The sequence below is a fragment of the Aulostomus chinensis genome, chromosome 3, assembly GCF_037954235.1.
Source record: "Aulostomus chinensis isolate RoL2024-O1b breed Wild chromosome 3, RoL_Achi_v1.0, whole genome shotgun sequence".
In the NCBI taxonomy this organism is placed as follows: Eukaryota; Metazoa; Chordata; class Actinopteri; order Syngnathiformes; family Aulostomidae; genus Aulostomus; species Aulostomus chinensis.
In genome coordinates, this window is record NC_141322.1 from 21,526,009 (window position 1) to 21,544,843 (window position 18,835).

The following is an 18,835-nucleotide window of genomic DNA, read 5'->3' on the forward strand; positions in this document are numbered from 1 at the left end:
AGTTAAACAGTATCTCAGATGAATAAGCAAAAAGAGGATCAACAGACCAAAAAAAACCACTTACTTTTATGATTATTTAATTAATGACACTGCGTATCACACTGCTACCTAATTAGTTCACGTAAATACATGAAACAAGCCAGCTGATCAAGTAAACCCTGATAAAGCAAATTCATAATTCAAAAACTTACACTTTCATAAACTTTATTTTTGTAAACTTACAAATCAAATGGAAAAAAAAAATCCTTCATCTTGCAGTAAAGACAAGCACCACAACTGAATTTTTATTTCAAGATAAATTAAAATAGATCGACACCTCTAAAACAGATTCAAGACAAACAAACATAAAAATCCTCGTACAGGACTGTGTGGTACTGCATCTCTTTTCTGAGGTACTGTACACCTCACCAATTAGCAAGCGAGTCAGCTAATTCAGACAGTTTAACATTGAACATTTTTTTACTGTAATTCACCAAGTATTCATAGATTATAATGGGCTGAGTGATGGAAGCATGAACAGCTAATTAATTTCCCTCCACAATCATGTTTACGTTGCTGTTCTTAAAAAGGACACAGAAAGGAAAGACCCTATATATATATATATATATATATATATATATATATATATATATATATATATATATGTATGTACTGTATATATTTACACACGTGTATGAGAACACTCATGATCCTCATCAGTATGTCAGCCTATGCAGTGAGGTATATGCTGATATGATCTGTGTGCGCCTGTGTGTATCTGTGCATCTGTGTCCACGGTGTTATGAAAGAAGCATGTGTCTGCTGACCTCTGGCCTCCTCTAATTACAGTATAAAGATCAGATGAGATTGCCCAGGGGAACACGCCGTCTGCAATGGCTCTTGATTAAACTCATCATCCTGGTAACAGAGCGGCCTTGACAGGCAGGAGAAATAGAGCTCAGGTGGACTGAAATAACCTGTATAACTTATGTATTGATGGCTGTGTGAAAAAAAACAACTCATCATATTAATAATCTGTGTTGCTTTTGAGAGCTTCCCCCATATGACACTCTGCCTGTCTCAGGAGATGTATGCAGCAGGAGAGAAGATATTTAATATTACATCGCCAGCCTGTCTCTTTCAAGGTGCCTTCTTATGTCTCACTCCATCCATTATTCTTAAAAATGTCAGACAACTGACCTAAAAAAAAAGAAGAGAAACCTCTTGTTCAACTTGAAATTTTGTGAAACTCAAAAGTCTTTTTTTAAGACTTTTACAGTTTGGATTTTTTGATGCAACTTGAGACAAAAGGACAACTGAAATACTGCTGTAAGAGATAAGCAACAAAGGGAGTGAAAGGAAGAGAAAGACAGACTGACACAAAGATGTTTGACAAATAAAGACATTCATTCAGTCTCAGTGTCTGGAGGTCAGTGAATAGGGACTGTTAAAACTAACTGGTAGGCGTTTATTGTTCATTTGTACTAAAGTCTCTGGTAGAACTTGTACAATCATAACATGACTAAGATGGACAAAGGGTAGACATTTTCAAGAAATACTCTGCAGGTGATTGGACGAACCATCTATTTAACTTAAACTCAACTAAGTTCTCAACTTACTTAAATGCAAGCCGAAGTCAGTTGGAAGATGTGCAAAAACATATTTCCCACAGTGAGAAGCCTGCAGTGTTGTTCTTTGCTCTTTTGAAAGCCCAAATTCTCTCCGGCTCTGATATAACTGACGCTTGCAGCAGCTACGCTAACCCCTTCAGGAGCCATCACTGTTGTTTTGAATGATCAGACGTGTTTTCACACCCAAACCGCGCAAGCGTCTCCTTTCAGGATTCTGTTGGACAAATTCTCAGGTGGTTTGGACATAATAACTTGAAGCATAACAAGATAGTTTCTCGCATGATCTTGTGATTGTTATCTCACAAAAAACAGCTGCCTCACAAGGTAAAATGCAATCATAGAACATACGAACCAGCGTTGGCTGTATCGTGACAAACCTGAAAAGCAGCGATCAGCTTCGGGAGGGTGAAAAGAACCCGGAGCAATTCATTCTTGATTGCAATTTATTTTCCTCTCCCTGAAAGGACTGTATGTAAAACTCAGGTCCATTTCACAGTAATGCATCTCACCTGAGTATTCAACACTTCAATAGGTCTGCAGACAGAAAAGTTACGCTTATAACATATTTGTTGGTGATCATACAATTGTGTACTTGCTGATACCATTACATGTTTTTTTGCACAATCGAACATGTTCCTGAGTCCTCGTTGTAGTTCAGAATAAATCCTCCTTTGGATTTTGTGTGTGCAAGAGAACCTGTGTACAGTATATCAGAGAGAATACACACCATCTATTGGCCTCTGTTAATTAACTGTCAGTGGGTTTACGTTCCAACTGAGGTCAGTGTGAGATGCCAAGTGCAGATAGCGGTAGTTGATTTGTTTATTATGTGCGGATTAGGCACGTTGCCACTGGAAGAACACTGACAACTTGGAAGAGGCTATTCAGATATCTAACACTGCTGTCGAGTCAAGAGCTGCCTTCTGGAGGAAAAGAAATGACAGAAGTTCGCTTTGGTTTAGTTCACACAGAGTGAATCAGCCAGTGATAAAGCAACTTAACCTGGATGACACCATGGCTCTGGTTCACGTCACAACAACGAAGAAGAGCTGTAGTAAAGCAGCACATGTATTTAACGCTGCTCTCACTTCACTCACATATGAGTATCACTCTGAAGCTCCGCCCTGTCAGGGGGTGAGACACCTGAGCAGCCACTCAACACGCTCAAAGTGTTTTGGCTCACATGTTGTTAATTCATCACGAATGTTTACATCATATCAGAGACTGGAAAATCAAACAGGTCAAAGCAGTTAAAAGAGTTGCTCGTGTGACAATGACAATAGTCAGTGTAAAACATTTTGGTGTCAGCGCATTCGCTGTGACCCGCTTCGGTTTATGTGAGGTCTACTTGTCTTTTTCTGTAATTGTGGTGATGTTGACAAAGTAGAGACAGATGTTCTTTGACATCTCCGGTGTCAAGTGCTGGAGTATGAGAGGGTTCTAAATTAATTTGAGGCTGAGAATTAAAACATTTCAGGCAAAGCTGGCAACTCACAGGAGGCTGTTATTGCAATGATGGATCAAACTGGACTGGAGATAGCTGAGGTATATCCAAGCAGAAGCCTGGCTGTCATCTCAGACCCCAGACTCCCTTTATACCCCAGATTGAAAATTCAGCACTTGGCACACACAAAGACCTGGCATTTACAGCGTGTCTCAGTTTGTCATGCCTTCATGTCATCATTATTCACATCATCCAATCCCAACGCTTCATCTCTTATCGTCTGACTGACTGAAGGCCTTCACCTCGGGCACCGTGACAAAAACACAACAGACTCCATAATGCAACCATTATGGCTCCAACTAACCACAACTCACATTTTTGTCTCCAGTCCAAGTCCTTTACAACATCAAGACTGATTTCAATCCAAAGGGGAGGGACGATCCCCTGGGGACTCCACTGGTGTGCATCAACAGACATCTGCATCTCAAACCCCTCTGTTTAAGGCTCAATTACACCTGAAGTTAGTTTTTCTTTGTTGATCATAAAATCTAAAAATTTGCTGCTGACACTGAAAAATGATGTACACACTGGAGCAAAGTTAGTATCTATTTCATTTCAAGTTAGAATAGTTTAAGAGTTTTTGAATCATAATATATCACATTTTATTTCAGGGATATGATGTAAGAATCTGTAGCTTTGCATAAAATCTGCCAACAGAAATGTCCTCTGGAGGGTTACTTTTTGGTACGTTTCAGAGCCCATTCATTTTGACTTTTACTTCGCTAAAGAATCAGTACTTCTACTTTTGCCAGAGTAGCAAAATTGCAATAAATGATTCCAACTGCCAACTAGAGAATCCTAAAATAATCCTTCCATCCAAACTTAAATTTAGCAGGAATGTGCCTCAAAGTGTGAGAATAAGAAAGAGAAAACAGTGGAACTCCACATGTCTACACACTGAGCATCAACACAGGGGGTGCGGATGGAGGGGTGATCCATGATGTCAGCCGACTTGGATAAGCTCCTGAGGGGGAAAATGCCCCTGAGCCTCCTGTGCTTGTTTGAATCAGTAGGACTAAACATCTGTCGGATGCAGCAGGGTTGAGTCTGTAGGAAATACAGGAGATGGTTCATGTTTGTAAACATGGTCGAATAATTCTACGATCCTGGAGGTTTGTATATGAAGCCACGTTACAGAGATGTAAAATATGGCAATCAGACCCGCTCTGTTCATTGTTATTCAGTGCGACTCTTCTGGAGATGATGAAAGTGATAATGGCCTTTGATTATATCAGCGTATGCAGCTCTCGCCAAGACTGAGCAGAAATTACACGAAAACAAACAAACCTGATGCTCTATATGTAGATGTGCCATATGTTGTCTCGAGTGGTTCGCAGGAAGAAAAAAAACTTGGCTTTTATTTACGACAAAACTGTGAATGCGACTGAGAGTGTGATGGTACCATCTGCCTTTAGTAGTGCAGTTGGTCAAACTGATTATCTTTTGCCATTCTGAGCGATGAACGAGTGGATCAGTCACAACAAGAGTCACGCAAAACACAGTGGGAGCCACCGACTCAACCATTCATAAAGTACACTCAGGATAAACACGAGTAGATATCCACAACCGTGACATCGGCCAAAGAATAAAGATAATTCCTTAAAGGACTCAGGCATTTTTGATTGAATCCAGATAGCAATAGCTTCTCTAAATACCTCCAATAATCCATAATGCCTTTTCATGGGCTGTGATGCCTTTGTTAATCCAGACACAAGAACCAATGTAAATTATACACCCAGCTAGAAAAATCAGTAACACTGCAAAACACTGTCATATACTCAGGAAGATTAACAGATAAACATGTTATCCGTATGAATGTGTCATATCTAGGTCAGCATTTAGGTCTTAATGTAAGTAAACAATAAACCTGACTAGAATATAGATTCAAACATATTCTCACTTAAAGGGCAATGCCAAAGAGTTGATGGAATAAAGCGTGCTCCTGTTCACAGGGTAAAAGTAATAATAATGGTAGGCTTATGTCCCTATATTCAAGATTAAGACACATCCATGCAGTCAGGCTTTTAGTGACTTACAAGTAACATTTTCTATCGAGAAAACTTTGTAAAACCTGAATAACAAAGTACTGCACAGGCTGCAGATGCAACAACATAAACATAACACTTTATACAACACAGTATTTAACATCCAGCTGCAGGTATTCGGTAGAAAAATAATCAAAGCATCCATAACAAGATTATAATTATTGTTATTACTGATGCATTAACATGTAAGGAAATTTAGAACTTCAGATTTTTTGTGGTTGTTTTGTTTGTTTGGTTTTTGTTTACCTCTCTCATGTACATTGTATGTATCATATTGAGGATTACATCATGTATTTACTCCCATAAGAATTTCTGATGAATGAGTTTAGGAACTGTTAGTCTGCAAAAATGCATAACATTTCATGACTCTATCCTAAATCTGCAATCTGCAATGTAACAAGCAGTAAAATAAATGTAGTGGAGTTAAAGGTGTATTATTTCAATAAGAAACCTAGTAAAACAGCATGAAATGAAAATGACAACGGGCATGATTACCTCAAAACTGACCTGCACTAAATTCCAGGACAAACATGGAGAGTTTCAGCAGTAAAGCAGGATGGTTATGACACTTAAATTCATCTCATACAATAAATGCTTGTGATCACTCAAATGAAGTTGAACCCGCTCACGCACAAGCGACTCTCACCATCAGTTTCGTTGCCTTCACTGTCCCTCCATCCCACACAAACAAGACATGCCCCTCGCCTTTTCTATCTGTCACTCACCGGCCTTCCCCTCCTCCTTCTCTGACCTCATGTCCTCCTCGGCACAGGCTCCGCTCGGCTCCACTGTCAATGGCGGTGTGAGCTCTCATAGCAGGAGAAAGGAAAAAAAAAGAAAAAGCGCGCATATACTTACAGAACAGTACACACACCATTCACTCCAACACTCAATGCAGCACCTGAGGCAGCCGCTCCCAGCCCAGCTCACTGAGGCTCCACCCAGACAGGTTACCAGGAAGTTGTCCCCCTTGAAAGCCACATTTCCTGTCCCTTCTCTTTCTTTCTGACTGACTGTCTGTCTGTCTCTTTCTTTACATGCCTTTCTTTTTTCTTTCTTTCTTTCTTTCTTTCTTTCTTTCTTTCTTTCTTTCTTTCCCACTTTCTTTCTTTCTTTCCCACTTTCTTTCTTTCTTTCCCACTTTCTTTCTTTCCCACTTTCTTTGTACCTGTTCAGGGACACACCCAGAAACAGCTTTGATAACTTTCACACCACATCCATGTGTACAAGAGGAGGAGGGGCAAATTCTACCTGAGGCCACAGGTGATGAAGTCAGTGGAACTCTCACTCCACCTGATGGCAGAGAGTCACTGCAGCAGAGCACAGCTAAGCGTTCCCTCTGAACCCAGAATGCATTTGTAGCCTACACAAGTTTATATAACTCACTTCCTGACTGTGAATGTATGTTTTGGCCAGAGGAGGAAGGAATCTACACTATGAGTAAATAAATAAACAAATGTGTGCGTGTGGGTGTGTGTGTGTGTGTGTGTGTGTGTGTGTGTGTGTGTGTGTGTGTGTGAGAGAGAGAGAGAGAGAGAGAGCGAGAGAGAGAGAGACGGCGTGAGAGAGTGAGCATGTGAGAGAGAGAGAGAGAGAGAGAGTGTAAACTCCAATATAAATGCCTAAAAAAACCCACTCTGATCTGAGCCTGGATTATTAGTATGAGCTCTCCCTCTGTATCTCTGTATCTCTCTCCCTCCAAGGTTCCCGCCGCTGCTCTTCTGCATGTTGCCCAGTGGGGACTCGCAGGTGTGTGGACACAATTTAATATTACACTAGAAAGCACTCCGAGAGCACGAAGCTCCTCCAAGGCCAACTTTTGGCACCCGGCACTTTAATGTTCGGGTCCTAATTAAAGCTGCAAACAATAATGAGCAGTTAGAGGGTTGTGAAAAATATTTGGATTTGCATAAAGGAGCAGACTGTCATGCTAAGTCATGTGGTGCAAAAGATCTGTTCCTCAGTCCACTAGGTGGCACTAGAGAACACACTTACTATGTAATATGTTACTGTACATCACATGAAGACAACCAAGTGTCTTTTTAATGTAAATATAACATCTCTTAAATCAGGCTTACTTCCTGTAAACACTGCGCTGCGCTGCTTTGACTATGACTTAACATGTAGATGTCTTATGGCTGTTCTTAAGGCATTTCTGATTAAGTGTGAGATGGACCCATTTGACCCACGAAGGAGGAGCGCATCAAACATTTTTAAATACCACCTGATGGCGCTACGACTAATGTGTCAAAAAATGTATCTATGAAATTTTCTGCAGCCTGTTGTATAATTCTCAACTAGGTTTGGTGAAAATCTGCCCCAGGTTTTTTCACTCAATCCTGCTGAGAGATGAATGCCACCGAAAATATGACCTCCTCGGTGGAGGTAATAATAAAACCTCTCCTGCTTGTCTCACAGGCTAATGAATTCCGCCTGCAGAGCTGGGGCGAATACAAATTTATCATAGAATTTTTGGGCTATAAGCACCTCAGCTAACATAGTGAGACTCCCAAGAAAATCAAACAGATTTGTCATAAATACAAGTGACAGATGACAGGTGCCATCTAGCGGTGTAGTAATTAGGACCACAAGAGAGTATGATTATATTATAGATTATATCAATATAAAGAGAACACTTGTGTGCAAGGAGGGAGGAAGGATGGAGGATGCTCAGAACCAGAGTGACTTCAGTGCAGGAGATATTTGTTCAATGCCCACTGCCAGAAGCGGGTGAAGAATTTGGTTTTCACAGTCATTGCAGAGGGAGATGGTCATTTGCTCCAAACCCCTCCAGCATTGCACTCAGTCGCAGTGCTTTAAAAACCATGATTGTACCATAACCTTGACCAAAGTGCATATTTGAAACCAAACCAAGCCTAAACAGACCTTAACATCGCACTGACACATCATAAAACATCATTATTTCATGACATCAAAGGGTAGAAACAAAAAATAGGGGTCATTTGGATTGAAGGAGTTTTTGTACAGAACATAAAAACAGAAATGTGTTTTTGCGAAAGAGATAGACGAGTTAAACGTCTGTATTAAAAGATGAGAGACTGAGCGCAAACATGCCATTTGTCCTGCGTGCCAGAGGTTGACATTCAGCATTTTAGCTCCGTGCAAAGATCAAACATCCTCTAACCAGATACTTGTCACACGAGCCAATGGACCTGTCCATCACACGCTGACACCTCAAGGATTACTGCCAGGCTCATTCTCTCTGAATGATCAGGGCTGAGACAAAAGATAGCGACAATGAGTCTTCACATCAACATAAGCTAATAATACATTTGTCTGTTCTCTTTTTTTCTGTTGTTGTTATTGTGGATCTTATTTGAAGAGCTGAAGAAATTTTAGTCCAAATGCAGCACTTCATAATTCCAAGGTCACGCTGCAGCCTCCCTCTCAGCTACACTAAATCTTATTCATGGCATTGCTTTTATCCTGACAGTCCTCCTCTCTGAAATTTTCTGCTCCTCAGTGTCCTTATTCTTCAGCTTAACTCCCTGTATCACTATGTCATTCATTTGCTCACATTAATACCGGAAGAAATTGCAAAAAAAAGCCCTCCCCCTCCCCCTCCCCCCTACCTCGTCTCTCTTCCACTACATTGCTTCTCTCAGCGGCACAGTTGACCTGTGAGTCTGCATTACCAGCACTGGGGAGTGTAGATAGAGAGCTAATAGCTAGTCAAGGGAGAGAAGAGGAGGCTGGAGACACTGATGGACCCTGGGAGGAGGAGAAGAATGAGTGACTCAAGTTACCACTGATGGAAATACCCTAATAGCCAGCACTGACTGGATAATAAGACTGGAACTACAACTGTGGTGCAGACTTTTTGGGTTGGTGTGGGAACAATGAAGAATAATGGCGGTCATTATGATGAGAAAATGAAATGGACACAAAGGCTTATAGATTTTGCAACTATACACGTGTGATCAATAGACTTTATGATCAATAGATTTTGCTGAGCATATAACAGGCTGGTCAGTTTGACAGATTGAGAGGCTATTATCCGGAGGCACTCCCGAGAAAACATTTTATTTCTCAAAAGGATGACAGCGATTTGTGAACATAAACGGCCTTGCTGCGATGCAGTAATTGCACATTACAACTCGGGTGTGATAGGCATCAATATAATGCAATTCAGATTAAAGCAAAGTAAAAAGCTTTTCTCTGGCAAGAAGTCAATCACGTTTCACATTCTTAAGCCAGCATCGCTACGCTCCATGTCGGGTGACAGAACATGTTATTTGGCTGCTATAAATCAAAGACTGCAGTGAATGGCATAAGGCCCTTGTGGCCAGGTACCGAGAGCTGTTATCTGATTGTTCTCACACTCTTAGCCTCATGAGTTAACCTCCGAGTCACACCGACAGCTCTGTGTCTTAACTGCCAAGATAAATCACCACGCACACGGTCTGCTGTCACCAAGGCAACACCTTATGTTTTTCAGCAACAAGGTACCTTTGCCTAACGAGCAGTCAGGAGTGCCGAAGTCCATCAAGCTGGATATCTCTGTGGAGTAGCACATGTCCGTCACCACTGTCTTCTGTCTGTGATGCACTGATGGATCTGCAGGATAACCACAAGAATACATCAGTTCAATGGAAAAACCTATTCGTTCTCATACACAAAGGTTTTTTTTAAACAAAAATGTCAGTGTGTGTGTGTGTGTGTGTGTGTGTGTGAGAGAAAGAGAGAGAGAGAGAGAGAGAGAGAGAGAGAGAGAGAGAGAGAGGGAGTGTCATGTAGCTATCCTGCCTGAAATTAAATGCTTTTACCTGAGAACATATTTCAAATATTAATCTCTCCAAAATCAAGCACGATTGTTAGTTTAGTTGAACCACAGAAATCCGCTTGCTTTCTCAGGCATCCACAAACCCCCTCCCTCACTTCCTCTCAGCTAACACTGCACCTTCACTGTGAAACTCACGGCAGCCTGCTCCTGCTCCTGCTCCTGCTCCTGCTCCTGCTCCTGCTGCTCTCTGGAGCAGTCGACCGGATAAACCAACTGCAAGTTCTGGATGGTTCTTTTGAGGAGTACGTTATCTTGGATCGCTGCTGTACTCAGAGACTTGGTAGTTGAGTTTATGTCACACTGCCATTTGAATAAGGGAAAGTAAATGTATTTCCTTTGTGTCACATCTGGATCACTCTGTCTGGTTCTGGTCAACTGCTCTGACCTTCTCTCGATCTAAAAGCTGCTCCAACTTGGACAGACACTTACAGACATGGTAATTAGTATGATCCGTATTCAACAAAATTGGTTCTGATTGGAATCTCAGTGGAACTGAGATCAGTATAAAGCTCTTTGTGTAATGATGCATGTTTGATCCATTATTGTGCAATGGTTGGCTAATATTTCATTTCTTTCTAACTTCCTCTGGATCATTTGCTCTCTTTTCCTCATCTACTGTATCCTCTCATTAAATCCGGTCATTTATGTGATTCCAAGATACTCCACTGACACATTTTTGTGCTACGTACATCCAGCTAACGACACTCAAGGACTTCTAATGCCAGTGACTGAAGCTCGTGGTATTTATTTTCTTTCATTTTGTTATTTCATCACTTAGTTCAAGAAAATATCAGTGAGAAATCTCTTCAGGTCTCAAGGTCCCCTGTTGACTTTTTTTTCCCACCACTCCATCAAAGAGTTTGTTTTCATGTGAGTCTGTTGGTTTCTCCGTCTGCCCATCAGCAGGTAAGTAGACGATGGCGGGCACATTCTAGCCGAATCTGGGGCCATTTCAGCATTTAGGGCTCACTTGAGGCACTGGTAAGTTTTGGTTACTGAGTCTGGGTGAACTGGGGTCAAATGTGGGCCAGCAAGTGTTTGGACAGTCACGCAAACCTTGAGTCAACGCCATCATTTAAGGCCTTTCAAGCAATGATTCAGTGCCACCATAAACCAAAGGCATTATGTTGTTGTTGTTTTTGTTTTCTAATTTGCCTCAAACATCCATGGGGACGTCAAATGGCAGAATGATTGTCAACTCAAACAAACGCAGTGTCTGTCCCTGTCTTTTTCAGGTCTACAACTGCGATGCAACATTTTAGCTTTCTTAAAGCACGAAGCGTCACAAATACACTTATTTAACATGTAGTAATATAAAGCAATAAGAAGCCACATTTAATAATGTAAAGCCACACGATAAAGTGAGTCTGATGGTAAGGGGTCAGGGGGAGCAGAGGTCTGGAAAGAAAAGCCAAGTGTATTCAAACCGGTAAAAAATATTAGTTGTGATTCCATGTAGTGACACAAAACAAGAAGAAGAAGAAGAAGAAGCCAGTATTTGTTATAGTTCAAGCTGAAAAGGTCACCATCAGAACTTTTTCAAAGAAGATGCCATGAAATGTCATCATCTGTTTGCTTGATTGTTTGAAAATAGCTCTTTCCATTTAGCTTGTATTCTGTGATACTTCAAACAAGCATTAAAATACACAGATAGAAACACAGCCAGTGATTATCGACAGCTACAGTATCTCAGCTTGCACCAGGAAGTGAACCTGAAGTGGGCTTGAGTCCCGGCTGGGTTGATCTGAATCTTCAAACTGAGAGTAGTCCTGCTGACCTTATACACACCTGAGGATATAAATGAAGGTGCTGTCACATGGCTTAAAATGCCTGACAGCACCTTTTCAGCAGCAAACCCTAACCCTAAGTGCAATCACAATGTTTCAGTGAATTATGTTTCTTTGAATTCAACCACCAATCTAATATGTGAATAGGGCAACAGGCGCCTTCTGAGCTGTACCGTCCACACCATCCCTCTTCCTCATTCCGTCCATCAGCATATTTTTGACAGTTTCAATTTCATGATGGTATAAAATGTATCTAGATCACCGACCTTAGCCTCCCTTTTCAGCCTCTCCCATCCTCCTGACATGTCCGTAACTACAAGATGTTGTTAAACTGACCTTTTCTACTTCCTTTAATATGGAGATTGGACAGCAGGCTCATTCTTGGCTGCTGAAAGGCTGCTTTATTGTAGGGAGAGACAGAGAGGGAGGCTGCTGGCAGGACAAATTCCCAGACTATTTTAACACAGTTGAAGATGTCAGGTCTTTGTACAATTGGGATATCATTATAACAACTGTAGTGACCGTAATCATGTTTTATACAGCACCCTGATTTATTTAGCTGTCGCCTGTAAATTTCAGCTTCTCAAATCCCAAAAAGCTTTTCCTTTTACCGGGTTGCAGCGTTTCTGAGGAGGACAACACACCGTCATTGTGTCTGTCTCTGAGCCGTAAAGTATGTGAACCGGAGAAGAGAGCCGTCCATCAACAACCTCATTTTGTGCCTGGTTGAACCTCTGCTGGGAGAGGTTAAAGGTTATGGAAATGATGAGGCCGAGCTATGCTGGGCGATCTGTAATCCTGCTGACCAGTTCAGGCAGCAGCAGGCTACTGACTTTGATCTCAGCCAAAACAATTTCATGTCTCTACCACTACAGCAGAGGCCGATCACAGGTTCATACCTCTGTCAAATCATTCTATTGGGACTACTTTGTTGTTCCAATAGATAATTGAATAGATGACTTTCAAATTTCTTTTAAGTAAGAAACTGGACACCTTCTTGCAGTCAAATTGACAGGTTTATCTCTTGCATTTTTAACTTTTAAAAGGCAGGTAAAAATGTTTTGACTGATATTTATAAGGCTCGACTCTTTATCCTTGAAGACTCTCTAAGGACAACCTGAAATAAAATTAAACTGGGGTGGCTCATCTATCAAAAGTGACAAACCAGTGCGCTTCAAAATAATGTAATGTATATGATTCTAAATTTTCGAACAGAATTTTTAACATCATCCGCGGGGTAATTAAGAGTTCAGCATGGGTTATTTGAGAATATATGTTAAAATGCTGGAGTAAGAAGTACTGTCTTCCATAAATAATCGAACCATTTCAAAAAAAACATTTTCTATCCAACAGACAAAAATCCTCAGTGAAGAACAAGTCCATATTTCTCTCACAAAGTGAAACTGCAAATTATGAAAAAGCAGCAGGTCGAAGAAGTCTAAACATTGGGACAATAATTAACTGTCTGTCTGCATGAGCTATAAATGCTACGGTCAGAATATTCTATGAAATATCTATATTTTGAGAACATTTTTAAATGTTCTCATATGACGGAATGAAGTGCCTCACTTAAAATTGCTGTTATTCCAACTGTAGGTGAGAATGGAGCTGATATTGTGTATCAAATATGTTCTTGGTGATTGTCAGAAGCATCCTCATCAGTGGACGAGCACCCAGGGCCCAAAATACCATATAGAAGTTTCTACTTTTGGTTGTCAAGCAGTTTCATTTCACCTGAAGAGGTTTGATTGCAAACAATAGGGGAAAAAACACAGCGCTAACAACATCACAAGGGAAAACAGCTACTAGTTATTAATGAGAGTTTTGTTGTGAGTGTGAGTGACTACAAGACCCCCAGGTGGGGCAGGAATCCGGTGAGCTCCCCTTGCTCACACTTAGCTGAGGGATGCAGATGACACATACGGCTCATGATAGACAGAGGAGACAATCACCCAGAGGGAGTTTGAGTGGGTCTTCAAACAGAAACAGGAGGCGACTATCAGTGATGGGCAGACAGCTCATATTTGCCTGCTGTCATCCAACCTTTAATTTCACCGGCATTCAATCTGTCATGCAGCAGACGCATTCATTCCTGTATTAGTAATCGCAGCAGGAAAGAAGAGGACATCGCCACACAAGTGTGTTGTCACAACACCCTGAAATGTGTTCCTGCCGAGTGTAAAACACGGCTGCCAATGTATCATTCTGATGGACTGACACAAACCTCTATACCAACCACTCACTGTAATTTACAACAACTGGATAGATTCCGTAAATGCCAGGCCGTGTTTAAGAGCACGCTTGGAAGCCCAGTCGTCTCGTTGAACAGTAAAGGTCATTGCAATGTGCATTGTCTTCTCACCGCTACACTGTTGTGGGTGTTTGTTAGCTGGGATTAGTGTTTTTTTCTTTCTCCATTATGTTTTATGTACAGAATATTTTACCTTGCATGTATGGAAAAGAAGCTTCCAGAAAGCACCCTTACAAAATATTTTTGGATCGAATCTAATCTGATAGAAATATGACCACAAAACAACACTTGTACAACAAACACAGCTCCCAGTAACCACCCCTACCAGACCCTGGACAATCTTTCGTATGCAATATCTAGCACTTGCTGTGCAATACTCAACACTGCGCTGTGCAATAACCTAAACTTATGCTGCTAGTATTTATTGTAGTTTGACTGTAGTGTATAATAGTTTTATTGCAGTTTATTATAGTTTCTGCTATTTATTGCCCTTGTGCATTTTCTGCTGCTACCTCTCTGTTTCTGCTGCTGTAACAGTGCCAGTTTCCCCACTGAGGGATGAATAAAGGTTTATCTTATCTTATCTTATTTTATCTTATCTTAAAAATATCCACAGTTTTAACACCACAAAGTGAGCTCAGAGCATGAAATCTGACAAAAGTAAATACCATTTGTACCCCAAAATAATTTCGGCACTCAAAATGCATGATTCAGCAACGTACCTCTCTGGTAGGGAGTTAATGCTTTGTAATTTGAAAACTTTATTTCAATTTTATTTCATCGCTATTCACTGACAACGGCTTTTTGAACTGACATTTGCTGTCTCAGAAACGATGTCTATCATGCGGCAGCGCAACCATAATCCGGTAAGGTTCGGGTAGAAAAATCGCTTGAGAGGCAAGGCTGTGAACCAGACTCAAGGGGACTCGCACAGCGGGCTCCCCCTGCAATGTCTTGTGGTTTTGGTACCAAACAACCCAGCCTGCCCCCTACAGCAGAATTTCTTTTTTTTTAACAACAATAACCACCTCCTGTCATCTGATGGTTTTGAACCTGGTTGTTTGGGTGCCCACCAAGAAAAAGCAATCCTCACTGATCTATATTAGCATTGTTTCCATGGTGATGCCACGTAATTTTACATGCCGGCACCATAAAATGCAGGATAAGAGGAGCCTTTTCTATCATTATCTGTTGCTTTTATGCCTTAAATTGATAGTTGGCAGTTGAATAATGAAAAAGATTTGCATTAACAAGACATAATGTGAAAGAATGTGAAACACTATGTAAATGGAATTTCTCAGCATCACAGGCAGTGAATAATTCAACAAAGCAAAACGATGTGATGCTTTTTGGGTTTTCAACTTTTGGCGCCAGAGAACCTTTTTTTTCTGGTTACATGAGACAATGGGAATTAATTTGGTTGACATGTTTAGTTTTTTAATATTTCACAAGGGAAACTGTTCATCCCTGACCGCAACGCTCACAGGTCCCGTCTGGTATTATCAGGCACAGACACATGGAGCTCATCCAAATCCCAGAGTACAGCACGCTGACACGGCACTCTCACATCACTGTGCATCTCCCCTGGTATCATTACAGCTTCTGACAATGATGGAAATCATGACAATAAATCTCCTTTCAAATGCACAAAGAAATCATTAAATTGCACCAAAAACACTGTGTCAAAACAGAAAATGAAAACTTGATGCCACCGCAAACACCAACGGTAAATGTATCATCTTTTATCATCTGTGGTAAAATCCTGTGGGAGAGTTGGCTTTGTGGTCATGACACAAGAAACTACTGTATATATAGCGTCAACCTTGCACATTTCCATTTTACAACTAAAATGTGCAGCTGAAAACACAGCAGCAAAAATATGTCCTCCCTTTGAAGATTCTAACTTGCCTGGAGCCAAAAAAAGTTACTGTCTATTAATCTGTGTTTATAATCATACGTGACGCTGTGAATCAATACTCCTGACACTCACGGAACATTAGGCCTGAAAGGCTGCTCCAAGGCTGCTCTGATCCAGAGCCTCTGGATGATGCCCGTAAGCCCCCGCTAAAAGCACAACAGCAGCCTGCCCTAAGGAAACGCACCAACAACAAAAAAAGCCCCAACAGGGACAAATCCATTACAGCAATGAGGAGGAGAGGAGAGAGGAAGATGAGGGACCGGGGTTACCGCCTGGTGTTATGGCATGTTGTGGTTTGGCTTGTTTTGAATTTTTCTCACTCTAATGAAATCTGAAAGAATGAAGGATTTGAGAGCAGAAGGGGTTCTTAAAAATCTCGGTAAAATTTCCATCACCGTACCATGCATTTAAACGTCACATTACATTTACAGAAGTAAAGTGAGAATGGCATTTCATCTGCAGCTCTGCACCATCCTGTCCATGATGCGGGTAGACAGTGCTACTTTTGAATCCTTTGAATAACTAATTCACCATCTCATCCCCGATGATGCCACACCTGCTCAAAATAATAACATCGTGGCAGGCCTCGACCCTGTGATTACTGAAGCTTTGTTATGATGAAACCAAAATCTAAAGGGCTCAAGAGAGAAGAAACAACGTTGTTTGATTATTCATGACAACACAATCGGGAACACAAGGTGGAATGATGCCTAACCTTGGAGTCACTATGGCAGGATGCTGCTATTCATCATCTTATTCATCTCGCTGATGAATAATCGCAGTGAGGGCGATCAACTGGAATAGTAAGAGACAATAATAAGCAAACTGTGTCTGGCAATAAAAAAAAAAAGTAGCTACTCGACAGATGTAGAACAGATGTAGGTCAATTCATCAAGTAGCACTGTTGCTCTAAAACTGAAAAATCAGATTTTATCATGGCCAAGATAATAAATGTTTCTGTAAATCTGGAGGATTAGCTACTGTCAGTCGTGCATGAGATAATCCAGCGCAGCCTCCTCTCAGAGAACTGTAGAGAGCTCAAGGTTGGCTGGACCTGATGGCAACAACCCAAGATTTTCTGTTCCAACCCTACAATGTCATGAAAGATGTAGTGTTAAAAAAATAACAATGATCACCCAATGGTAACATGTTTGGAAATATGAGAAACTATATGCAAAAGCACGTGAGCTTATGGATCATCTGCTTGATACCGTGGGTCACAGCTGGTTGTGGCGGGGCATCATCCGCCCTGCCACAACCCGTATAAGCTTTGCTGGACCGGGAAGGCTAGATGAGGTTGGATTTAAAGGGAAGATTAAGCAGGAAAATCTGCCTGGAAGAAATCCAGCACCACACAACTAAAAACATTGCTCCAGCTCCATGTGCCAAGGCGCTTGCCTGCTATTGGGGCAGCAGCTGCATTTTAATTTTGCCCCAGTGTACTGGGACATTTGCATACCGATAGGTGTTTTGCTGACCTTTTTTCAACTTCAAGCAATACTTCACCCTAAAAAGTTCATTTTTCCTTTTTAAATTACACACAAATAGATATATTGAGCTTACAAAGATGTCTTTACCCTCCGGCATAACTTGTTTGACTCTAGAATGCCGAAAGAACCAGCCATGTAAATTTAGCTTAAAGCTAATAGCAACTGTTCACAGACACTGGCAAAGCTCTCAGTCACATCATCCAGTATAATCCAGGTCTTCTTTACACAGCTGTATGCTCAATCATCAATAAACTCTTTGATTTGAGCGAGAAACAAACAAACTCAAACAAGCAAGATGGTTCAACTGAGCGTGCCAGCTGGTCATACTCATCAAGCGCCAATTCAGAAGGGTTATAGTAAGTTAGTTAGTTAGTTAGTTAGTCATTAGCTTGTACCAAAGGGTTTTTGGATTACTGAGCACAGGGCTGGGTAACAAAGAGGAGTGGATTTTATCAGATGATTTCCTTGAAGGTGTGAAAGCAGATGTTTTTGGACAGTTTTGCTGTTGTTAGCCATCAGTTGCCATTAGCCTCAAGCTCTGCGTATGTGGATGACTCTTTTAGCATTCTGGAGACACAAATAATGATAATGACAGAAATTAAGGACTTTGTGAGAGCAAGAAACCTAATTGGGAATTCCTGAAAGGCAAAATACACTTTCTGTTTTCCCTTGAATATCATTTAAACTGATCAGCAATCTTTTCACACATGCCAATCTGGCCACACCCATTGATGCTGGCTATTTTTTTTTTTTCACCAGCAGTACTCACAATCAAAAGGCGAATTAATAGTTTGTTATTGAAACTTTCCAGGCAGTAAAGAGGAACAGCTGCTCCAAAAACATCACCACAATAAAAGATTGAAGTGCTCCAGTAGGAGAGTGACATCCTCTCTTCAAACCTCTGTTGCTCCATGCATCCATCCATCCATTCATTTTCTTCCTGTTAAGGGTCACGGGGGGTGGGGGTGGGGGTGGGGGGGCTGGAGCCTATCCTGGACGGGTCGCCAGTCCATCGCAGGGCCAACACATATACACAGACAACCATTCACACTCACAGCCACTCCTATGGTCAATTTAGAATATTCCAGTAGCCTAGTCCCTCCGTTGCTCATCAAGCTAAATAACAAATAACACAAAAACATAGTCCTTATAATCAGGAGTGTTATAATATGATGGCCAAAGCAGCATGTGAGACATGAAGGGCCAACCAAGAGAGAAGCTGCACTAAAGTACAGAAGTAAAGAGCTGGGATGGTACTGATGAATCAAACATGCTGGAATCTGTGCTTTTAGCTCTACCTGCCAACACATTCTGTTCAAACAGAATTGAATATCATTTGAAATGCAAAACACCTCAATACAGACAAGCAGCCTCACAACTCAGTTGGAGCACAAACATCAGTCAAATCAGCTGCCAACATATTTCA

The 18,835-nt window shown here is 41.1% G+C and overlaps 1 protein-coding gene across 3 annotated transcripts in view; it reads right to left on the reverse strand.

Annotated features, from left to right (window-relative positions):
- kaznb (kazrin, periplakin interacting protein b) overlaps nt 1–18,835 on the reverse strand; it is a 102,643-nt gene that overhangs the window by 16,912 nt on the left and 66,896 nt on the right. For 2 of the 3 annotated variants that reach the window (XM_086199649.1, XM_086199648.1), the window contains exon 5: nt 9,630–9,737. In XM_086199649.1, the coding sequence (XP_086055775.1) occupies nt 9,630–9,737 (108 nt within the window). Of the gene's footprint in view, nt 1–5,884; nt 6,553–9,629; nt 9,738–18,835 lie in introns of those variants that run through there. The other variant, XM_086199650.1, reaches the window with a different exon arrangement.